We start from the raw sequence: 23,379 nt of genomic DNA, 5'->3' as shown, positions 1-23,379 counted from the left end.
GCCCTCCACGTGGAACATGCTCCTTTCGATAGTTTCGTTGCGTCTAGGCCAGAAGAAGAGCAGACTAGCCTCAGCGCTCGTTTACGCCGCCCTATCATGTAGCTCCCCTGAGGGCCGCACCGACGCCCACATCGCGTGAACATCTCAACGCCATGACATGAACCAACGGCTGATGCTATACGCAAGCGCCCGCTCCCGTAGACTATCGATTCACGCATTGACTTATCAAATGGCGGAAACTCCGGTCTTACAATTGGAGCTAGTTGCTGCATGTCTCGAATAATATGTGATGGCGGGAAGAAAGCTGCATATGCCGATTGGCGAGTATTGGCTCTCTCGCACCTGAGCAATTGTAACCTTGATGCCGTTGAAGTGACTTACACGAGAAGGGATAGAGAAGGGGCGAAGTTAGTGTTCTAGGCCATGGCTGAATGCTGTATCCGAAATAGCTTGTAGTCTGGGGTTGTCCGGCCTGATCAGCATGGATTATACTCGGCCTGCGTGCGATTGAGCAGCTGCTCGTTCATCTCATGCAACTCCCCGAGTAGCAGACTGTAATATCGGCCTGGCGTTTTTCTGATCTAATCCTCTTTCCATAGCAGACGAATGCTCATCCCGAGCATCACAGCTTTGGCGAAGATACAATGGCCCACCACGTTCATGGAAGACGATCGGCCAGCGACAAATGGCCGCCGTCACTACCAGATCAGCAAGAAACACTGGTAGACAAGACATTTGTGTTCAGCGCCGATGAGCTTATTGCTTCGACATTAGTTGGGCGAGGCAGTTTGCTCAACAAGCCTGGAAGGCTAGTCACGCTCAAAACTCGTGTAAGTCAACTCATCCCAAAGTCGCAAACATAAAGTTAATTGAGGATGATTAGTCTATAACTTCAAAGAGCTCAGACTCTGATGAGAACACACAAGCAGAGGCTGCTGGTGGTATTAGAGTCGTGAGCACTCCTGGGCGTTTCTTTGGAGAGAGGGACTGGACACGCTCTACAGTCAAGCGTAAACAGGACCAGGCCTCATTAGATGCCGATTTTGATGACCATTCCGGGCATAACAATCGTCAGCGCCACAGGCATCGCCAAGTTAAGAAATGGTTGGAAGATGATGAACCGCGTGGTGACGTTCCGCATCGTGCCAAGCTGGGTAGACGATCACTCGGTCATGGTCGGCCGGTGATAGGAAGGGTTGGCGATGTTGACAAACGGCCTCGAGCCCCATCTGGAGGCTCTCGTTATGCATCGTCGGGTACACAGACGGCTACTGGATCAGTCCCGCCTTCTGTAGGAGATGTACCTGTACTTCCGGGACACACTGGAGGTGACAAGACTGGGGGGATTGGTTCTGGTAGCCCATCAACCAGCTTGCCTACCACAGCCCCAAAGCCAGGTAACGTCCAGATACCAGGTGGAGTGTCGCCTCCAGTTACGACAACAAATCCAAGGTTGACATCTCCTTCTGCTGGCCCTGTGGCACCAGGAACTGTCGCCGGACCTGGGACTGCAGTTATATCTGCCCCAAAGCCTGAAAAGCTTGATGGGCCCGTGCAATCAGGACCGGCTACCCAGCAACCTACCCATGCTGGAGGTGTTGCAACTCTACCTGCGGCTCCTCCAACGTCGAGTGAGCCAAAGATCCTCCCACCACCCTCAGTCCCTGGTGATTCGGCCGTGGCGCCCATTACGAACCCAGCTACAACCGCCCCAAGCTTCCCTTCCCCTCCGCAACATCTTGTGCCCCTCAAAGACCAGTACATGCTCGCAGCAACCGGCCAAACGACTCAGATCCGCAGTGCAACACCAGGTATCAGCGCTGGTACCGTTCCATCTGATCACATCGTCTTCTCAACCTCAGACACCGGCACTCAAGCGTTTCTGACTTCGTCAGGACCCATACTCTTTGAGACTTCCTTGGAAGCAATCAAGGCTAATATAAGCGAATTTAAGCTGTCGTTGAGCGATCCTCTGAGACGAGACTTTAGCTCAGCTTGGAAACTTGACGAAAATGCATCTTACCTTCAGAGTGCTGATGTCAACTTGAAACTTGGCTCGGATGGCAAATCTCTCGAAATGACCGGTCTCAAGGTCAAGGTTTCCAAAGATAACAGCGCTTCGCTTGTGTTCTCTACCGATGCCAAAGTTCTCAACGAAGAGTTTGAAACTGGGTTTACCAATGTATCAAAAGATAGTAGTATCACCACTCGTACTGGTATTGATCGGTACCCGGGCCATCTCCTTCTGGGCTTAGAGATCAGTTCTGCCAACGGTGGATTCGAGAATCTTGCCGATCTTTGTGCAGTCGCTCACATAAACCCCAAGACCTGGCTCAAGACATTGCTCAAAGGGACCAAGATCACATTTGGTGGCTTAGCTGGTACTCCAGCTCGCAACGCAATGTGGTACATCCCCGGATCAGGATCTGGATGCTGTATCCGCCTCGAAGCCTCCCTCGACCTCAAAGAAGGAATAGTCAAGAAACTGGACAAATATCTCTCTGGCTGGGACGACCACATCCCTCCCATGTCCGTCATTGCCAAGAGGACTGTGTCTCCATCATCTGGTCCTTGGGGAGATGCCTTCACAGTGGGAGAGCTCATCATCGCTGCCGAGCCTGACTTTAATGGTGAGAAGCGTGCGATGGGTATGTATGTGTCGATCGGAGAAGATCATATCAATGTCTTTTTTGTGTGCTACTCCAAAGCGCTTCAGTGGGCAGCTCTTAAGGCCTGGGTCAAGAAGACCTGTACTGAAGTGGGCAATGCCATTGACGATTTGGAGAAGATTCTTGCCAATACTGGTCATGGATCCAAGACTCAGAATGCCAGTACGTCTCACATTTACTGGAGAAGAGTGACCGTCACACTTCAGAACAACGAGGCTGGTGGTACAACTCTGGCCGGTATGCGCTTGGAGCTCGAAGCTTCAATGCAAGTACTTGTACCGAAGGACAAGCATTCAGTTTTCACTATGGAGTTCACCTGGACCAAGGGCACTGGCGAGTTCTCAGGCGAGTGTGAGTTCAGCGGTGTTGGAAACGTATTGGGACAGGGCAACCCTCCACTGCAGTACTATCTTGACTACGAGCGATGGGACAAATTCTCTTATCTTGACCCGTCAGAGCCGTTCATGTCGCTACGCTGCCTCGACAGTAGTTTCGTGCAGAACCTGCCGTTCGGCGTTCCCACTGAAATTACCGAGGCCGATCTCTATGTCTCTAATCAGAGTCTGCGCGTCAGTGGCCGCCTTGAAGCTTTGATCGGAAAGCCAACCGAGACTTCAGTCGTCTCAGACCCTTCAAAGATTCCGTCTCTACAGATCGATCACACCATGCTAGGATTCTCTGTCAACTACGTATACGCATCAAAGGCCCTAAATATCGTTCTTGACGGAGCCGTCACCCTTCTCCCCCTCAAGGAAGGTGATCAGCCAGCGTTGTTGGAGGCAATGATAACGTACTCGTCAGAAGATAGTCTGGTGTCATTCAGTGCGCATGCATCGCATATACCCATGACTGCTCTACACTCCTTGTTCGCTGCAGGTGAAGAGAAGACGCATGCGATGTCTATCCTTGAAAGCATTGAGCTGCAGCGCATCGCTTTCGACATCACGGCGGGTAAGGGCCAGCCAACCAAGGTCGGCTTTCAAGCGGACCTCAGGATCTCTAATATTCTGCTGGAGACAGTTTTCGAGCGTAAGGATGCTAACAATTGGTCTCTCACTGCCAACCTCCATAAAGAAACTACATTGGTTGGCAAGGCGTCTAAGGAGTTCACGCTCGGTGACGCTGTGCAGAAGCTCTTGGGCCGGGAAGTCCTAGACATCCTGCCAGGCTTTGTCACTGGAACAACTTTCAAAGCATCCAGCTCTGGTGACGACAAGTTCGACGTTGTGGTGACCCGTCTGAATGGTACAAACTCACATCTCGTTTTCGGTGCAGAGCTCAAGTTTGGCATGCTTCACGTCCAATTTGCTCAGCTAGTTCCTATCACCGGAAAGGCAGATAAGCCCTCACCCATCAAGAGAATGATACGCGTGTCTCTGGGACCTCTACCTTCCATATCGAAGCTACCCATCATCGGAAACTTGGACATACCGTTTGATGCCCTTGAGTTCCTTTGGGTCAACACCATGTTCACACAGGAGGACCTCATTACACTGAACGGAAGTGCAGATATGTTCAAAAAACAGCCATTCAAGATGAGACCTGAGGATAAGGAGCTATCTGAAGGGTTTCACTTCCGTCTTGTTAGTAGTCAGGGCGTCTTCCTTGATCATGTCTTCGGCCAAGATAAGCAGGAGAAGAAGAAGGCAACTCCAGCAGGTGCAGTCACTCCTGGCTCCAAGGCAACCCCTGCTCCCGTCCAAGAGAAGAAACCATCCACAGAAGCAGTTGTTCCCAGCGGTGGCGCGCCCGCGACCACAGCCGCCCTTGAGAAGAAGAAGGGGCCTCTCACGCTCTCCGGAATCTCATTGTCCTATGAAGGCGGGGTCTTGCGCATTCATCTTGATGCTAGTGTTCTCATCGGACCCATTAGCGCCGGCATCCAGGGTCTAAACCTCGTTGTCAGACTCGACTCCAAGCAGATCCACGGACTGCACGACATTCTCCATGTCCCTATTGATGTCGAGGTAGAGGGGTTCGACATGGCCTTCACTCGTATGCCGATCCAAATCGCAGGTGCTTTACACCACAAGCCCGGTACAAAAGCATACTTTGGAGGTGTCGCCATCTCATTGAGCACCTTTTCCATTGCAGCACTTGGCATGTACGAACAAGTACCAGCCAACACTGCAAATGGCACACCAGAATATGACTCATTCTTCATCTATGCTATGATGGAAGGACTCATTTTCACTGTGGGATGGGCAGAAGTTCGTGGCCTTATGGCTGGTTTTGGTTACAACTCACGTCTTCGACTACCCACGGTGGAGCAGTTGTCAACATTCCCACTCATTCAGGGTTTTGACCAGGCGGGAGGCTTCAATATGAACCAAGCTGTCCAGTCGTTGACAGGTCCTGGCGCCTTTGTGACACCCAGCATGGGATCCATTTGGATGGCACTTGGTCTTGTCATTCGAGCATGTGAGGCTATCGACATGCGTGCTGTTGCAACAGTGGCTCTTGGTCCGAACCAGACTGATATTGGATTGATCGCTCGTGCGACTGCTACTCTCCCCCGACGTGCCAGTCCAGATAAGGCTCTTGTTCTCATTGATCTCTCTGTAGTTGGCAAACTCGACCTTGTCCATGGCGAGCTCTCAGTTGACGGTCTCATCAATCCCACTTCTTTCATTCTCAACAAGGATTGCCGTCCCTCTGGTGGCTTTGCCATTAGAAGTTGGTTCGGCAAGAATAACCCACATTCAGGCGACTGGGTCGTCAGTTTTGGTGGTTACCATCCTATGTACCAAGTTCCAGCGCATTACCCTCGTCCACAGCGATTGGGTATCTCGTGGACGCTCAGCTCAAACCTCAGGGTCACTGGTAATGCATACGCAGCTATCACACCAGGAGCTGTTATGGCAGGAGGAATGCTTCAGGCTGTCTTCTCTGCTGGCCCCCTAGGCGCACACTTTGATGCCCACGCCGACTTTCTGGTCAATCTCAGGCCTCTGCACTACATGGCAGATATGGCAGTATCCGCAGGCGTGTATTATGAGATCAGAGTCTGGCGCTTTAGAAAGAAGATCTCTGTCAACGTGGGCGCTTCTCTACACCTCGAAGGACCACCCATTCACGGCCAGGTGTACTTTGATCTATCTGTCGTCAGCTTCACTGTCAGCTTTGGCCCTGGGACCTCCGAAAAGAAGAGGCGTATCAGTCTCCGCGAACTCATGGAGCTTGTGCTACAGGATGGAGGTGATAGACGGGGGGAAAACGACGCCATTGTGAATCCCCATACATTCACAGCTGTGGCTGGTCTTCTTGGAGATGACAAGAAGAAGAGTGACACAGTCCGCAAAGCCTCTACTAACAAGGTGGCTTCCGATAAAGAGCGTTGGCACGTCCGTAGCGACAACTTCATCTTTTCCGTTCGAAGTGCGGTGCCGACTAACTCCATTGGAATCGAAGGTCGTGGTGGCTCTCAGTACAGTGGAAACTCCATCATCAGCAGACCTATGCAGATGAATAAGGACACAAGTGATTCTGCCAAGATCAAATCGACGCTGGGCGTCAAGGTCTGGGACGTCAAGGAGAAGAAGATCGTTCCCTTCCGCGAAGTAGCCAAGGTCGAAGATCAACTGCCAGCCAACTACTGGGGTCCTTACTCAGAGAATACAGCAGACTACATGAGACCTGATAGGATGCCTCCTACAGTGTCACATCTAGTCGGCGCTACTCTCGTACCTCCTGCACCTGCTGCTCCTGAGCAGTCCATCCCTGTGTTTAAGTCAAAGTTAGAGAACCACACGGCACCAACGTGGACACCTGGGAAAATCAAGAAGGAGTCCGTTCGCTACCTCGATCATGCCAATGCCAGAGACAGCGTTAAATGGTCTCGTGTCAAGGGTGCTATGGGCTTAGAGCCCGAGGCAAAGAGGGAGAAACCTCCCATGGACACAGTCCTCTTAACAGAGGCCGGAGAGGCAAAGGAGGCTGCTGCTCCTAAGCCCCTCTTAACCAAACCATACCGTAAAGGTATACTTGACAGCTTCATCAGCTTGGCCTACAGTGGTGATGACGCGGAAAGCCTCAAGGTGCAGAAAGCCTACAAAGGCATTGGTGATAATGTGCCCGATGTCATCTTGAACGATCCGCAGCGTTTCTACATCGGTCCTCCAACAGTGTTTTGCAACTAAGGACAGTTGCTGATTTACAGGCCGTGTTTTCAACGTTCGCATATTTCTTTCTGTGTTGCTTTCGAGATTGTGTATATCCGCACACTTTGAGCCAGCTAGTTTTTCTTTGATGCATTTAAATCATTATCTGCGTAATATCGCATCACCCAGCATGTGTCCCAGTCTATGGTACATATCAACTGCACCACTAAGCTATCTGAAACGTGCCGCAAATTCGGTATCAAGGCCACAACAAAGGCAGCCATGATCAAACAGAAGCCTACGCTCAACATTCAGCTAGTAAACGGGAGCAGACCGCTGAGAAATCAAGCCTTGAGCCGTGTGCAATGGACCAAATCCCCCGGATATCCAGACAGAACGATGCTGTGCCGGGAAGCCGGCGGCGACATGTCTAGGCCTGTGATCAATACTCTTCGTTCCAGACCTGCATATTTCACAGAGAAATAGTGCGTCTGTTTCAGCAAGCCCTGTTTCCTGCACCCTGGTCAAATCCTCTTTTGTACCCCGGGTGTGTGCCCACCCTTGAGCTGCAGCTCCACGAACTATTGACTCCTGCCTGTATCCATACCGTCTAGATATTCCCTCCCCCGTGAGCCCCTCTGGCTAGTAAGGGTCTCGATCTGCTGGGGTTCTTTCGGAGCGGCCTTGTCATGCCCTGTCTTCGAATGTGTCATCTTTCGTTTCTCGATCATCCCAAACCTCGAATGCCGAGACGACAGCACTTTGTATGCGCAACTCAATATCGGAAACTTCTCAAAGTCTTACTAGAAGTCGTTTAAGATCAGTATCTTCAATTTGAATTATAGAGACCAGTGGCCGGACTGCACTCACAAAATTCTTTCCTTCTCCGAACGAGCCAACGCGACGAAGATGAACCACGCAGACTATGACCCTCAGATGGGCTTCCTAAACGAGAGTTCGGATGATCCGGATGAAAAGACCAAGTCAAGTCTATTAAGACATCCGATAGGGAAGCCGGAGGAGAAAAGGAAGAAGAAGGAGAAGTATAAAGATTTGACCGGCGACTATTGGAACAATATCAAGCCGCGGGGGACAAGGGAGGATAAGACCCAAAAGCCTTCCAATGGGTGTAAGGCGATGATTGAAACCGGTCTCCAATGCTTTGACTGATCCATCCATGGACAGGTTATCCATTACAAAACGTGCCCTTACCTTGCCAACGCGTGGACTACAATTTCGCGAGATTAAACAGCTATACTGAAGTTCTCAAGTATGACTGTATGTATTATCTTCCTCACCTCAAAAGGCATGAGCTAATCGCAACGTAGGCTTCATGCCCACGGGGGACGTCTATGAGTTCTTACCATGCGCGCCTTACTCGAATGCAGGAAGTGTTCTTGGGTATAAGAAAGTGTACGGAATGGATGCAATAATGGAAATCGAAGGCACATGCAATGTAGGATTAGTAAGTAATCTGTATACGTCGGTATCATAGACATGGCGATGGCAAAGCTAACGTTGACCAGGCACAAGCATTTGCCCCATACAAACTGCTCGTGTATCGCGGTCGGTTCAACAACGATCCTGAAAGAGACGACAATCACCGGTTTGTGTATCTCGCGCAGAACAAACCTCGTGAGCCGGCGGTAGGCGATTGCTTCATTCGACTTGAAGAGGTACACCACCGTATGAGAGGCGATCCAGACTTTTACTATGATGATTGTAGCGTGGCTATCAACCGAGCCAGAATCCTTCGAAACATTGCTAAGGGCACTTCTAAGCAGCAGAGAGAGGGAGCCAAACAGGAGTATGAACAGATTCAGCGACAAGGGCGATCATTGCTCACATTCCGCTGCTGGACCGTCGAAGGTATTCAGTGTTCTACCTCTGAGAAAAACCTTGCTGCTAGGCTCTTCAAAAACCTCAGTTCTGACAATGATGACTTGGACCATGTTCAAGTATTTCGCGTCTGGGCAGGTAAGCCATGCTTTTGCCTTGAAACCGATACTGGACTGATGAACTTTACAGAACTATTGCGGAAGTCGCAGGGTGATAAGCTAGCGGCAAAAGACTTTTTTGGTCGCTACTGGGATGCTGTGATTCCCCAAGGCTTTCAGAACATGTTCGAAGACGGGTTCAAGATTGTTGTGGGAGAAAAATATCTCCAAGGTCGGGGCATTTTCGGCTTCAATCTCAATAACATGAGAGAAGAGGTGTTCCAGGGAGTCAAACGCGTTGTTGAAGCGCCACGCCTAAAGTTCAAACCTACCCTTTCCGTCAACAACGTCGTATTCCAGAACGAAGCACCCCAGGGACCGGGATGGGTAAATCTCGAGGCGCATCCTGGAGGGCTCTACGTTATCATGGTGGACTATCGAGTACAGCTATTTCTCTGCAGCGGTTTGCATGATAAGCCACTCTGGCAGGATCCGTATCCTGAACCTGACATGCTTCGCGCTGAACAGCTTCAGGCTCTGCTCAATAGATGTGGGCAGACAGAGCAGACGGTAACCCATGTCGAGAATGTCTATGTTGACGCCGCGAGAAATGGCAAGAGGCAGCCGACACAGGACAGGTGTGTAGCTGACAACGGATTCTCTTCAAACGTGGTATGTGATATTCCCGTGAGGCATCACTCGCAATGGTTCCAGTTACCCTGACATCTACAGGCCATGTCCAAAGTCTATCCCGAATATTACCCCGACGCTGCGAAGGCGAAGAGAAGAAGGGTTGCAGAGGTACGCAGGCCTCTGTCAAGTTTCTCGAATATAATGCTAATTACAGCAGTGGCTCCATAGGTCAGCATTCAGCTATGGAGGAATTGATAGAGGAGTTCTGGCCTCTTCCCAGGTCGCCAACAATCTGGTCCTCGGTACCCCGGATACCAACACAGTCATGATGAGGTAAGGAAATAACTGTGTGAGATCGATCAAGGAACAAGTGTCTGATATACAACAGGTATGAAGCCTTTGTTAAACGGCTTGCATTGCACTCGGTAAAACAGAATGGCGTCAAAACCGATACAGTGGTCGTCAAGACAGATATCATGTATCCGTTCCTGCAAGCGCCATTGCTACATTGGATGGCAAACGATCACCACCGATATACTTGGCTAGCACCCATACTTCTTTACCGCTACGAGAACACCCCGAATAGTAGACCTGTGAGTTAGAGGCCACGATGCATTTCGTTCAATAACACGGTTGAGTGCTAATACCATCTCGCGCAGCATGTCGTAGAGAGGCGGGAATTGTATCCTTTGAGGAGAGTGAACTCTATGCTTTTCCAAGCACTTCTCGACAAGTCTTTGGAGTCAATTTGCTGGAACTGGCCATGCTGGGACGTTAATGGTGCCGTGGTGGAAGCGCTCTTAGAGTCTACGGGTGTGGATGGGGATCAAGAAGAAAACAACCCAGAAGAGATGAACGAGTTGCTTGGGCAAGATCTGGCTCAGCGAGATCAGCAAGTTTGATATTGGCTAGTATATTCTGTTTCCATAGAATATGTTTGCACTATTTCTTTCGAGTTTCTTCACATCATCAGTGTTTGACCGGCCATTTCAAGGACTCAGCTACGTCTCCTCATGTAAGACAGCCCATTCGTATTGATACGCTAATGGCCTCCGAACTACGGAGCATTTTGCCCGCAGTCTTCATCAGTAGCCACTTTATAAGAGCTTAGTTACTTGGTATACCACATTACGGGCGATTAGAGCTCGGGTTCAGAGTGCAGAACTTGGGGAGGCTACCGAGAGCTTGTCTCGGCGATGCTCGCACCTGGAACTTCACCCCGCTCGTGACTGCGACGGGACATTGAAACTATGCATCGGTGACCCCTGGATGTGACTGTGACTACAGCTTCTAGATTGAGTCCTTGAGTGCGGAATGCTATCTTTCCGGTATCTTGTTGATATTGCGAGCTGAAAATATTGATTCCAGCCTTCAGTCGGAGCGTTACTTTGATGGCGGGGTTAATTGGGAGGCGTCTCCGATGTGTGCTGAGTCCCAGGGACTGCATTAGCGCGTTGATCTAGCCCAGTCGACTAAGTTAGGCTGCATAGCACGCGAACTTCAGGGGATAAGGCCCCTGTAATGCCGAAGGGAGCGCTACCGATGCCGCGTGTCTTGCACTCCCCCGTACTCCGTGTGCGATACTAAGCACAGTACATTGCCTCAGATGATGCGACTTACACCCGATTGCTAGCTCCCTCCACACCCAGACCAGTCTAGACAGAACAAGATGCAGCTGAAATGGAACTATCGAAAAATAAACATGAATAGAGTGGCTGCGTTACGAGGAATTGAATCCGATGCCTGTTTCGATAAAGCGATGCAAGTGACTGGCTTCCTTGCAGCATTGCGCACGCATCCCCATTCTCAATCCCATCCATCCATCCATCGCCTGCCTTTTCCTTCAAGATTTCTATCATCTCATTTTACAACGTTTAGGAATCACGAAGAAGTCAAGCTTAAGTGAGGTTGAGACCGTGCCAGAGTCGTCGCAATGCTGCAGTCTCCTCGTAAGTGACCACCACTGATCTCCAATTCATTGATCACGGCAATTGATGCTAACTCTTATGGCAGAAGCAGAAGAAGTTGCGTCGCAACTTCCAAAGGCTGCAGAGCCCGTGGTAGACATCACAGAGCTTGGTCCAGAGCCACCCTCAGAAGGCTCTGAGCACAGCGAAGAACGTGTCCAGCCAGTACAAGATTCACTTCTCGTCTTCGATGATGAGGTCGACACTTCCGAAGCAGACCTCACCATCGACACCGTTTTAGACAGGCGATTACAAACAAGACCAGCACCATTACGTCCCCAAGGTCGCAGATCCATCTCGGGACAGAAAACCAGAGACTTGAGCCATGGCTCCAAAGACTTTGATAACAGCCTTGCCAAGAACGATGCCGATAGCACCACCATTCGAAAAGTTCACATCAGCTTGCCAAAGCGCAACAGTCGCAATGACTCGCAGCCTCTATCTACAAGGCGTACAATGTCTAGTGAAACTACAACTACTTCGGGCAGTTTTGTCGGACGACGCGCTGTTAGCAGTCAGTCCAATAAAGCCCTTTCCACAGAAGAGCGCATGGTTAGAGCTTACAGTTCTCTACGAGAGCTGCGCATGACATGCACACTTCCCGCCACACGAGAGCGCGTTACAATTCATCATGTCTTTGACCTCATTGACAAGACACGCATGAGACTCGTCCCTCATCAATGGAGTCTTGTCGACAGACGTCTAAAGCAAGTCCAGTCTTCAGCCGAGCGCATCGCCGATTTTGTGGCGCTTATGAAGACTCATGGATCTGATGCTGAAAGCGTCGCCTCCATGTTCTATTCCAGCTGCGAGCTTGCTCTTTCGATGCAGGGAAAGCTTACTAGTGCTAGCACGGCGCTGGATAACTTGCTTGCTGTTTTCCATCGAGCCAGTATTACAATTCAGCATGTGAGAGCCTCGGTGCCTGAGGGCGTATCGTCGGATAAGCTTTATAGTTGTTTGTCCAAGGTGCTTCAGTCGTTGCAACAGATTTGCTTGGGATTCATTGACATACTGGATGAGATTAACAAGGGTGGGTATCTCATGCTACAACCGTTCACATTTGGTCAGCAAGCTAACCAATCTACAGCCGGTTCCCGTACCTCGTCGTCGTTTATCCTTCAGATCGAGCAATATTTCGAGGCAGACCTGGCTTCATTGTCCCTGGCTGCGCATCAAGCGTGCGAGGAACTCTGGATCCTGTCGTTCAAGGGCAGTTCTGACGGTTCGCTTGGGACCTGCCATGGGCCTGTGCAAGACTGGCTAAACGGCAGTGGCCATGGTCATTGCAGTCATGGCTTCTCCCGAGGCCATTACGGAAGCAAGCATGGCCACTCCTTCGTCTTCGACTGCGTTGAGCCTGTCGTCGTCCAGTTCTTCAAGACCCCATCCAGACTATTACTTGTCGCCGGAGACGCTGGTTACGGAGAGCAAGAGCTCGTGTCCAACATTATTGAGCGCTTACAACTGTCTTTGTCTCTGGACGCAAAGCTGCTTCGCGCATCAGTTACGTCTGCGACACAAGGTTCTTCTTCCATTCGTCTTCTCAAAGCGCTTCTGTCCCAATTACTTGATCAGTCCATCGGCGATACTGGTCTGTTAGATGCCATCAACACAGTCAGGAAGCGCAGTGAGACTGAGTCAACGGAGAAGACAGAAGACCTGCTGTGGGAACTTATCGGAGACCGTTGTTCCAAGGCTAGCGGAAACGTGGCGATTGTCATCAACACAATTGACAGCCATGGAACTGATGGCTCTTCCAAGTTCCTTGCCAAGCTTCAGGTACTTACATCAAAGTGCGAGAATATTCGGTGTCTTGCATTGGCTGATGCTGATTCGGCGAGGTCCATCTCGGGCACTCAAATCTACACCCTGTCTCGAATGGATATTCGCAGAAATGCCAGGTCTTTTATGCAGATGGCGCTCTCAACATCAGCAATACTCTCATTCCTCTCAGCTGAGATGAAGAGGGAGCTGCAGAAGCATATCGCAGAACGTCAATGGACATCTCTACTGGAAGCCAAACTCATCCTTCGACTGCTAGAGGCTGAGCATGATCTGGGCCGTATGACAGGTATCATCTGCAAGACGCCCAAGACTGTTCAGGGAATCCTAGATAACATGCTTCTCAAGATTGACTACTCAAACCCCGATATGCAGTCTCTTCTTTCATGGCTTCTGGTCGGGAAAAGAGCTATCCAGGTCGATGAGATGGAGCGTTACGGCTCTGTTACCATGAGCAACTGGCTCAGAAGAATCCGTTCCGGCCGGTCCGTGAGCTCCAACTCTCCTCTTGCCAGTATTATCACCATTCGCAGCGGTCGCATCCAATTTGTCGACTCTGTTGTCCAGGCGAAGATGCATCATCTTGCTATACACGGCAAGATTGCTCTATCTCTGAACCTGGCTCATCGACGGGTTGCAATTGACTGTCTTGAGCATGCCAAGAAACACCTGCAGCAAGACAAGGTCGATATTGTCTTTCAGAACGTTGCGCAGACCCAATGGGCTACTGCAGCTCCGTACAAGGACTTTGACCCGCTAATGGCATATGCCGTTCGGAATTGGTACGAGCATTACGAGAAGTCGCTTTCTTCTTCAGAGAAACTCTCACGACATCTTCCCGCTGAAGTATCCTCCAAGATGTCTGACTCAGTCCTGATGACCCTGGCCGAGTGGCACTTCCTCCGATCTGAAGGCGACAGTATCACGACAAACATGCGACTTACCAAGATCCTCGCCCTACGAAAGGCCGCTTTTGGTGCAAATGCCAAGTCGGTGATCCAAACATTGATCAATCTTGCTCACTCGGATCTTCGTCACACCATCAGTATTGAGAAGCTAGTGGAGGCCTTTGAAGCAGCCATTCTCACCTTCGAAGACCCCAGCCCTCAGGCTACCGCTGGTGCCAAATACATTATATCTCTGGTTAAGCCGCACACAACACTATCCTCAAAGAGCTCCAAGGTGTACAAGTACCTTTGGCGAGTTCTGAGAGGGGAGCTTGGCGAGAGTCACGATCAGACACTCGCCGTCGCTCAGAGGCTGGCGGAGCTGTACAAGGCGGAGATGCGGTTCGCTGAGGCTGCAGAGACCCTGCACGATATGTATGTTGCGTGCTGCAGAACCAGAGGCCTCTTCGCAAGCAAGACCCTTGATCTGTTCCACGTGCTTATTGATGCGCTTGAGCACGCTGACGATATGGCTGCCGCGCAACAGTTATGCCAAGATGTCTTCGACGCTGCTCCAACTCTGGAGACGTGGACGGATGCAGCACTCTCTGCCATTACTCGTATTGTTCGACACTACCAAGACCGCGGTATGTCTAGCGCGTCCAAAGGTGCTCTTCAGCAGCTGTGGAGTTTGCTTCAGGGGCAATTGAACAAGGAGAACAATAACCACGGTGCCATCCTGGTTGCTTTTACCTCCGTCACTCTTCAGTTGGCTACAAAGCTGCGCGACTTGTCTCTCGAGAAGGAAGCTAGCACGACGCTGGTGTCATTCTGGACTTCAGTCTCCAGGTTTGTTACAACAGACCGCCGGTGTGAGGTAGCCACACTGGTCAACCTTCGAGAAATCGCACAGCTTCTCCTCCGATTGGAGAAGAACCAGGAAGCATTGAGCATCCTTCGCGTTCTCTACGAGATCCATCAGCTACCTTCTCATGACCACTTTGACGAAATGCTACAGGTCTACTCTGCTCTCATCGTCTGCTACAAGGGTGTCAAGAACCCCATCGAGGACTTCTTGTGGCTCAACATTCTTGACAGCATTCTCCATTCCACTTCAGGACATGGAGACATCGGATCAGACACGGTCTTTTTGTGCAGGGACTTGGCTCATCTGCATCGCTCACGAAGAGAGTGGAAAGCAGCTATTAGCATTTGTCGCAAGAGTCTCGAGGTCCTCTGGCCGCAGGTACTTATAGATGGGGGAAAGCTGCATCTTCCCAAGACCTTTACTCGCGAGCGCGTTGAGATTGCCATCATCATGGCTCAGATGTACAGGCTGACTGAGCAAATCAGTCAGGGAGATATCCTGATTCAGTCCATCGTCAAGTGCTGCAAGCAAAGCGTGCTCCTCTGGCAGTCTTCAAGCCAGGATATTGCCCTGATCCTCTCTGGTGCCCTTGAAGATGCCGGCTTTCATCTTGAGGCTCTCGAGTTCTGGAAGTCCATCGTTGGCGATTGCAGAACTCACCTGGGTCATTCTCACTCATTCACACTTCACGTTGCTGCTGCGATTGTCCGCCTGAGCCTTCATCTCGGCACCGTCATCGAAGACGACGACGAAATTTGTGATTGCTTTGAGGAGGAGCCAGACGAGGACGATGTCGCTTCAATTATCGTTCTCATCGAAGGTCTTCTCGCTCTGTGCAAGAGTCAGAGAGGCAAGGGCAAGCGGGAGAGCTATACTATTCTCCTCCGTCGGTACGAGCGTCTCTGGTCGTACTATGCTGACTTGCGACACCATGTATCGATGGACGCTGCCCGTGGATTCGAGATTTACATCGGCTACTCCCAGACACTACTCTCTGTTGGCAGTGTCTCCATCGCCGTGCGGCTGGCTCGCAAGCTGAGGACCATTATGCTCTCCGATCTGGGGCGACAAGATATTTGGTATCTCAAGGCGTCGCTTGAACTGACCAAGCTTCTTGAGATGGATGACACAACTCTTCGTGAGGCTGTCGATATATACGACGAGCTGAACGAGATCTGCCTGGGTCTGTCGGGCTCGGATGAGGCGTTCATCGAGATTTTACGCCTCGTTGAGGAGCGATTGAGTGTTCTTATGTCAAGCAAGCCTCTTCTCCACGACAGAGCGGAGATCATTCTCATCAAGTCTTGGAGGCAATGCGCAAAGAAGTACGGCTACGGTCATGAGCGCAGCATCTCCAGCCTAAGGAAGGTCATCGACTTCTGGGTCGTGAACCTCACTGTTGAGAACAAGAAGCAAGCCACAGTTACCTTAGAAGAGGTCATTCTAGGAGTTTTGAAAAAGGAGACGAACCCCAGAAAGCTGTTCCATCTGGCAGAGCACTTCAGCGCCATGTACAAGCTTCTTGGCGTCAGCCATGGAAACCTGGTCTTCTTGCAGACCATTCGCTCCGAAATCGCGCGATTGCAACAACCTCAAGGTCTCTGCGGACAAGCGTACCTAGAGAACAAGCACAAGCGTTCTGTGACTTATGACAGAAGATGCCTGGTTCTTGTGTATGCTATGGAGGAACTCTCCAGGAAAAAGACCGAAAGCCTCTTCGGTGACATCTTGACGCGAGTTGTTGCTGAGACAGCGCTTTATGAGGCGTGGCTTCGAGCGGGTCAGCAAAATGACCAGCTTGGCAATGTCTTGACCACTGGCTCAAGACTGATCCAGCATCTCGAATCTTACAGTCTACGTTCCGAGGCTGGCGGTATCCAAGACGCGCTCTGGAAATTGTTCTGTCGCATGCTGGAACGACCAGAGGGCAAGGGTAGCTCGACATATCATCTCTTCCAAGCCATCCTTGCTTCATCCTCTGAACAAGACATTTCCGCGTCACTTTTGGAGGATGCCTTTGTACTTATTCAGCAGATGGGCGATGCGGGTTCTCACAAGGCGTGTTTCTACTTGTCGCAATGGGTCTTTGAGTACAGTGAAGGCGGAGCCGATAGCGACGACAGCTCCTCTGCGCTTGTGCTTCTGAAGTTGAGTACCTTGCTGTACAAGATCTCTGAGATTGAAGTCGACGTTTCTCTCGGTGGCTTGATTGAAGAACTGGCTACGCAGTTGGGAGTATTGGCTATGAGCTATACTTCTGACATTGACCTGAGCGTGTTGAGCGTCAGCCATCTTACATGCATCCTCAGCATCGCCGGCAAGCAAAACGACTACACTACTCTCAAGGTTAGTAACAATCCCCAGCCATGCGCTTTTATACTAATCGTTGTACAGCGCATCCTCGAACTTCTATGGAACTCCCGCGACCACTACGACTTCAACCTTGAGCCCACCACCACAATCGCCATTGGCAAGCGACTTGCAGAGGTTCACTTCGCCTGTGGAGAACATAATGCAGCCTTCACTCTTCTTGAGGACATCAGCTATAATCTCAAGGATGTATATGGCGCCAACCACTCTATGGCTATGAGCTGCATGAGGCTTCTGGCGTCCATGCACGAGAGTTTAGGACATCGTACCTCTGCTATTGACGTTAGATTCCTCATGCTCAAGGACGCTGCGACATGGGAGGACGACTTGACTTCTCCAGGATCACAAGATGAAGCTGTGGCCTTCTACCTAGACCAACTGCAATTCCTCAGGAACGGGTACGCTACCGTTGGGCAGGATTACTCATGGCATTTGGAGCAGAACATGGATTACCTCGAGGAGATCACCTCAAAGGTGAAGCAGTTGATCTCAGTATCTACTTCTTCGCATGATGTGGGAGATATCTTGGATCTCGATACTTGGGCTGGCTTGGGTGAGGTTGAGGTGAATGAGGATGCGTTGGATGTTTGGTGTGCGCCCGAAGACTGGAGAGTTGAGATGGGAATGGAGGATGATGATGACAGCTGTGCTTATTCTACTTCGTCGACAAACGTGTAATATGGGATCTAGTTGTTCGGAGTAATGGTATCTGTTTATGTCTTTTATAATTTACACTAAAGTAGTCATGTTTGTTACTTGTAACAATGAATTGTGTTTCCTGTTGCATTATCTTGGAAATATTCTTTATTGATCATTATCTTGTAAAATTGAACATTGTTGAGTCTTGATCTATCGGTCATATAACTTCTTCTTTTGATATGCTATTCATAGGTTTTTGTTGAAACTGCATTGAGTAAACCACGATTCTGTATTACATATAACCGGCCCCGCCGTTCACAGCCGGGTGCTCCGGTTGCGGAGTCCCCGGACACGGAGAACGACCTCCGTCCTCAAAGTATATAATAAGGTCAACGGACAGTCCAACCCTCTGGCATCAACATTCTACATCCACTTCATAACCTCAAATCATGTCTCAAAGTCAAGAATTCAGCGAAGGTTTCAAAAAGGGCCTCAAAGTCCGCGGCGAAGTTCTCGGCGAAGAATATGTCTCCAAAGCCGTCGCAAGTCTCGACAACGAATACTGGAAACCCGCGCAAGAACTCATCACAGAATATGCTTGGGGGAATGTATGGACTCGTCCTGGTCTTGATAGAAAGCAGAGAAGTCTCCTCAGTAAGTGATACTATTATATCAAATTACCATTACTGAGAACTTTACAGCATTGGCGTTTCTGACGGCGCAAAAGGCATGGCCTGAGTTGACTTTGCATACCAAGGGAGCTATGCGGAACGGTTTGACTGAGATTGAGATTCGAGAGGCGGTTTTGCAGTCGATGATTTATCTTGGTGCTCCTGTTGGACTAGAGGCTATGAGGGTTACTGAGAAGGCCATCAACGAGTTTAAGGCGCAGAACGGAGGAGAAGCGAGTGGCTCAAAGGATTGAATGAAACAATTGCCATGATATTTTTGGTAAATTTGTATCCATTAACCCTTAAATCGTTGAACTGACTCGTTCATATCAACGACGCGATGACTTCCCTTGTTCCATGCGGGTCAACGGAAGTAGCACGTGTTCGACCCCACCAGATGCCATCACCTTATTTACCCCTCCTCATACTTGAACATCATACTCGTAACATATACCCTTTCCTCAAAATCTTTGTTAAAATGGCTTCTAAAATTCAAAACGTGACCGAGTTCTCATATGTTACTCTCAACGAGGGTGTTAATGTCTTTGATGAATCAGCTGCGGCAAAGACTTATCAAAATGTTCTGGAGACTGCGTTGAGACAACCTGGTGCTCGGCGAGTTTATACTGGTGTTGAGGTTGAGAATCCTTCTACGCTATGGTTGTTTCTTGATTGGGAGACTTTGGAGGATCATGAGAATTATCCCAAGACCGCGTAAGTCAACATTTGCTTCTTCTTTCGAATAGTGCTAATAGAATTCAGCGATCATGGCCCCATCATCGAATCTCTCAAACCCATCGTGGACTTTTCAAAATCCATCAACAAACACGTCACCCTAACCCCCTTCCCCCCAGAAGACGTCCTCAGCAAAGACTGTTCCCCCATAACAGAAGTCCTCCTAGCATTCTTCCCCTCGGACTACGACGTCGCATCCCGCGCCACAGCCACCCGCCGTCTTGAGGAGTTCACCGGCGTAGCACTAAAGACATCCCGCGACTGGCGCGGCATCAGCTACGGATGGAGTGTTGAGAACGACGTACCTGTCCGAGGAGATGAGGGTAAGACGGGAAGTATGCTTGCTGCGTTTATTGGATGGCCGAGTATTGAGGCGCATCAGAAGTTTCGGGAAACGGATGAATTCAAGGAGAATATTGGGTTGTTGAGGGAGATTCCGGGGCTGGTCAAGTTAGCTGCTTTTCATGTTAGTTGTGTGAGTAAGGAGGCGGAGGGTTTGGCGGAGAGGGATGCTGAGAAGGCTCATGAGCATAGCCATGATCATGGTGGTGGATGCTGTTAGTTCTGCAGACTGTGTAATTTGCTGTTCGTATAAATTCGAGATTCATAGAGATAGATGCCACTCTGAATCATGATTTCAACACCTATCCAGTTCGTCACAGTTGTCAAAATCACTTTACCTTGTATAAGGGTTTACAGAATATCAATATCCTTAAGAACTTGTTGCAAGCTACATGGGAAGGCCAAAAGACACTCCAATATGTGTATTCTTATTAGAGTAGGTAACCAAAATGCCCGTATTGGCCTTGCATTTAAATTCTCATATTCCTTTCTCGTTGGCTCAAAGGCCGGGGTATCAATCGTATTCATTACCCATATATCCCGTTACTCCACGACAAAATCCCCTCCCTCTGTAAACTCATTATGCATACTAAGCTCCTCAAACTGAGCAGCCAAATTTCTTATATGTCCGTCACCAGGCTTCGCAGCCTCAAGATCAAAATCCAAAACCCAGCTCCCGAATGTACCACTCTCATCTTTACTAGGCGGCACAACCTGCTTCGGTGCTTCCAAAGCACGCATGAGCTTATTCGCTTCCGCGGCAGTCATGCTCCCATCCCTCATCGCCATAGCTAAAAGCCCCTTTCCGATAGGTTCGCAAACGGGGAAACAAGCTCCTAGATCTTGACAGGCTGCTAGACAGACGAGGAAGTAGAAGTGCCAGTGTGCTTCTTCATTACTACCGCGACGTCGGTGCTTTTTGCCGAGGCTGGGGGCTTGGATGTAATGGTTGCGCAAGGCGGCGTCGCGGATTATGGTGTTGCTGACGTGCACTACTGCCGAACTCAGAACGCTGAGAGAGTGGGCGTGGGGATGGTAGAGGCGGCTGATAAGTATGAGTCGTTGGAGTTGGTTTGTTGATGCTCGCAGTGCTGCTTTGGGGGATTTTAATAACGCCGGGTTTAGATTCTGATTGCTTGGATCCATGATGAATGTGTGAAAGAGGTGCGTGATAGCAACATGCAGTAGAATGCTGGGTCTTGTCAGTCATATTCTCAAACATTGAGATGCATAACTTACTTGAACGCCAAAACATGATCAGGCATGTTCCCCGGATCAATCGACATCTCCGGCGGCAACGAATCCGTAAAGGTCAATATCTTTTGATACTTCGCCTCCACAAACGCCAAAGGAATCTTCATCGAAGCAGCAGCAGCATCACCATTATGCGCAAAGTAAACCGCTATGACCTCCTGCATGATAGTCCAGAGCTCACATAGCGCTTGAAACGTTTTTCCTGCATAGTCAGGGATGAAGTGTGGCGGCCAGTGAACTGCTAACCTTTCATCTATCGTGTCCTCGCTGCTCCGCCCGGGGACGGGAAACATTGGTGGGAAGGCTATGGGTTTGGTTGGGACCCAGAATGTGTTTAGTCTGAGGTGTTAGTGGGACGTCAGAATGGGGAGGAGGGTACGTACGTTAGGTAGCTGTATGCTCCCCAGGCCGTGTGAGCCATTGCACGTTTGGTGTCCGGGTCTAAGCTATCGAATGATGCTGCGTTTTCTGGTGTGTGCGGTATGCCGAAGAGCTTCAACCGTTCCGCCATTGCGCGGCCATCGTCAAGAAGATCATTGCTCGAAACGCTGGATTGCTCAAGATGGCAACTGACACTGAGCATGAGAATGGCAGCGACGTTCACTAACGAGTCAGAAAGTCGCTCGGCGCGCCATAATACGCCAGCATCTCTCATAAAGTCCTGGCTCAAAGCACCGACAGCTTCGTCAATCACAGAGTAAGCTTGCTATGGTGGATCAACATCAGCTAAGATGATAACATGTGGCAAGTGGCAACTTACACAGGCGTGGGCCAGCAGGGCATTCACCAGAAAGGGTGAGCAGTACTGATGTTTGCGGTGAACGAGGTCGTGTATAAAAAGGTCTGGGTCGAAGAGCCCGAATATGGAGTGATTGCCCTGCAGGTACAGTGAGATGGCGCTGGCAGCGACTTCATCGTCAATAGACACGCCAGTCCAGTACCCAATCTGCAGCTGGTGTAACCTCTCATCGCAGTACTTTTCTCGATGTGGACCAGCGACGTCTTCCTCTTGTTTTATGCGAGGACGCTCAAGCGATTGAGTGTTCGGTGTAGGGACAGACTGCTCATTACTAGATGATGTCGACGGTGACATTGTGTCAGATGGCGACGACCCATCGGGCAAAAGCCCTTGAGACGAACGTTGAACAGGCCTCAATCTAGGATCGGCGCTCAAAGACGGTAGGTCCAGGGGAAACAAGGTAGGATACGCCATACCATGGCGAACCGTCAGCTCAAACTCAAGACCTGACGACGTCGGCGGCGACATGGCCTGCGCAGTCCGTATCCCAGAGGGCTGAAGCCTCCCATGCATACTCCCCTGCAACGACGACAATGCATCGGAAAGGTTACTCGTACTTCTAAGTTGCCTGTGTGCAGCGAGGGCTTCATCTTCGGGGAGCGACAGCAAGAACTCGAGAATATCACGATGCTCTCTGAGTTCACGCTCGACATTGCCGAGGTGATCAACGCTGTAGACGCACGTCGTTCCCCATTTCTCGCACCTGGAGCAACTTGGTCTCTTACCATCACACTGGGTACAGCATCAGCAGTGGGTCAGACATAAGGTAGGTAACGTATGGTAACTTGGGAGAGACAAGGGGTGACTTACACGGGCTTTTTTAAGGCGGCAGTTCTCGCAGGCGTTAGGCCTGTTTGCCCGTCTCCGCCTAGCAACCCGCGTATCTTGATCCTTACCCCCAGGATCACCCGAAGTATCAGGTGCAGGAAGCAAAGTCTTGTACGGCATGACGTTAAACGCCCCCCCGCCGTCTCTGTCTCCAGTTCCGCGGTGGTGGTATCTCGTTTAGTTTAACGAACTGATCACCCCGTCCAAGGGTGCGACAGTCCCCTGGACGTGCAATTCCCTACAGGTACATTCAGCCCGGTTTGTCTTGGGCGTAGGACGTTGAATGCGGAGTATGAGTTTTGTTGTGTACAAGGGGGCCACTAAGGCAATATCTCGATCGTGGAGTTGGCAAGCCTCCCTGAGGATCGGATCGGTGCCAGAGACAGGTTGAGATATTTTACCATGCTGGGATTTGATTCGACAGGAGGGATGCTTAATCTTGTTTCTGACATCATCTAGCCTCTTTTCAGCGCTTTGCTGTTTGGGGAAAGGATCAGGCACATCGGTTATGACTCGGGTTTAACACAGGCTTGATGAAACCCAAAGACTTCGAAGAGACAACCGTGCCATTCTGATTCAACTTTTAGATGCAATTGAAGTTGCGATTCATGCCAACAAGCTTTAGTCAATGATGGATATCATCTTTCTTTACTTAGAGTGTATGACAGGGACATCTGTTCTTAACCCCACGATACCCGACATCTTAAGATCCGCAGATAAGCTCTGGGGTCATACGACTGACCCATGCACATCGCTAACTATTTTCAACCTTCACGATCACTTCATCATACTTCTGCTGTTCTGATATCTCATTAATAACTACAGATATCTCATTTTGCTTGAACCTTTTGAGAAATCTTTTCCTGGGCCATGTCAAAGATTGCTGCTAAATGTC

The 23,379-nt window shown here is 50.1% G+C and overlaps 6 protein-coding genes across 6 annotated transcripts; 5 read left to right on the top strand and 1 right to left on the bottom strand.

The window, feature by feature from the left end:
* Positions 1–644: 644 nt before the first annotated feature.
* Positions 645–6,919, top strand: FOBCDRAFT_297957 (uncharacterized protein; the record flags this gene model as incomplete). Its single annotated transcript, XM_059611925.1, has 2 exons — positions 645–830; positions 899–6,919. The coding sequence occupies 2 exons, from the start codon at positions 645–647 to the stop codon at positions 6,806–6,808; spliced, it is 6,096 nt and encodes a 2,031-aa protein (XP_059465764.1). The 3' UTR covers positions 6,809–6,919.
* Positions 6,920–8,102: 1,183 nt separating this feature from the next.
* On the top strand, positions 8,103–10,241 carry FOBCDRAFT_243263 (uncharacterized protein; the record flags this gene model as incomplete). Its single annotated transcript, XM_031189528.3, has 7 exons — positions 8,103–8,234; positions 8,296–8,746; positions 8,798–9,378; positions 9,439–9,507; positions 9,557–9,672; positions 9,728–9,932; positions 9,999–10,241. 7 exons carry the CDS (start codon positions 8,103–8,105, stop codon positions 10,239–10,241), a joined length of 1,797 nt encoding a protein of 598 aa, XP_031033513.3.
* A 939-nt stretch (positions 10,242–11,180) lies between these two features.
* On the top strand, positions 11,181–18,064 carry FOBCDRAFT_167470 (uncharacterized protein). The gene is made up of 4 exons (XM_059608435.1): positions 11,181–11,288; positions 11,353–12,339; positions 12,397–17,192; positions 17,241–18,064. Exons 1-4 carry the CDS (start codon positions 11,273–11,275, stop codon positions 17,892–17,894), a joined length of 6,453 nt encoding a protein of 2,150 aa, XP_059465763.1. The 5' UTR covers positions 11,181–11,272; the 3' UTR covers positions 17,895–18,064.
* Positions 18,065–18,277: 213 nt separating this feature from the next.
* FOBCDRAFT_51007 (AhpD-like protein) lies at positions 18,278–18,981 on the top strand. Its single transcript, XM_059612227.1, has 2 exons — positions 18,278–18,509; positions 18,557–18,981. The coding sequence occupies exons 1-2, from the start codon at positions 18,305–18,307 to the stop codon at positions 18,778–18,780; spliced, it is 429 nt and encodes a 142-aa protein (XP_059467819.1). The 5' UTR covers positions 18,278–18,304; the 3' UTR covers positions 18,781–18,981.
* Positions 18,982–19,004: 23 nt separating this feature from the next.
* On the top strand, positions 19,005–19,823 carry FOBCDRAFT_243260 (uncharacterized protein; the record flags this gene model as incomplete). The annotated part of the gene is made up of 2 exons (XM_031189525.3): positions 19,005–19,240; positions 19,289–19,823. 2 exons carry the CDS (start codon positions 19,005–19,007, stop codon positions 19,821–19,823), a joined length of 771 nt encoding a protein of 256 aa, XP_031033510.3.
* Positions 19,824–19,997: 174 nt separating this feature from the next.
* On the bottom strand, positions 19,998–22,860 carry FOBCDRAFT_189003 (uncharacterized protein). The gene is made up of 5 exons (XM_031189523.3): positions 22,467–22,860; positions 21,618–22,388; positions 21,241–21,563; positions 20,843–21,196; positions 19,998–20,795 (listed from the first exon to the last, which is right to left on the bottom strand). The coding sequence occupies exons 1-5, from the start codon at positions 22,602–22,604 to the stop codon at positions 20,147–20,149; spliced, it is 2,235 nt and encodes a 744-aa protein (XP_031033508.2). The 5' UTR covers positions 22,605–22,860; the 3' UTR covers positions 19,998–20,146.
* Positions 22,861–23,379: the final 519 nt, after the last annotated feature.

The sequence above is a fragment of the Fusarium oxysporum genome, chromosome IX (assembly GCF_013085055.1).
Source record: "Fusarium oxysporum Fo47 chromosome IX, complete sequence".
Taxonomy (NCBI): Eukaryota; Fungi; Ascomycota; class Sordariomycetes; order Hypocreales; family Nectriaceae; genus Fusarium; species Fusarium oxysporum.
Note: the sequence above shows the minus strand (reverse complement) of the source record. Positions and strands in the feature narration are given on the sequence as shown.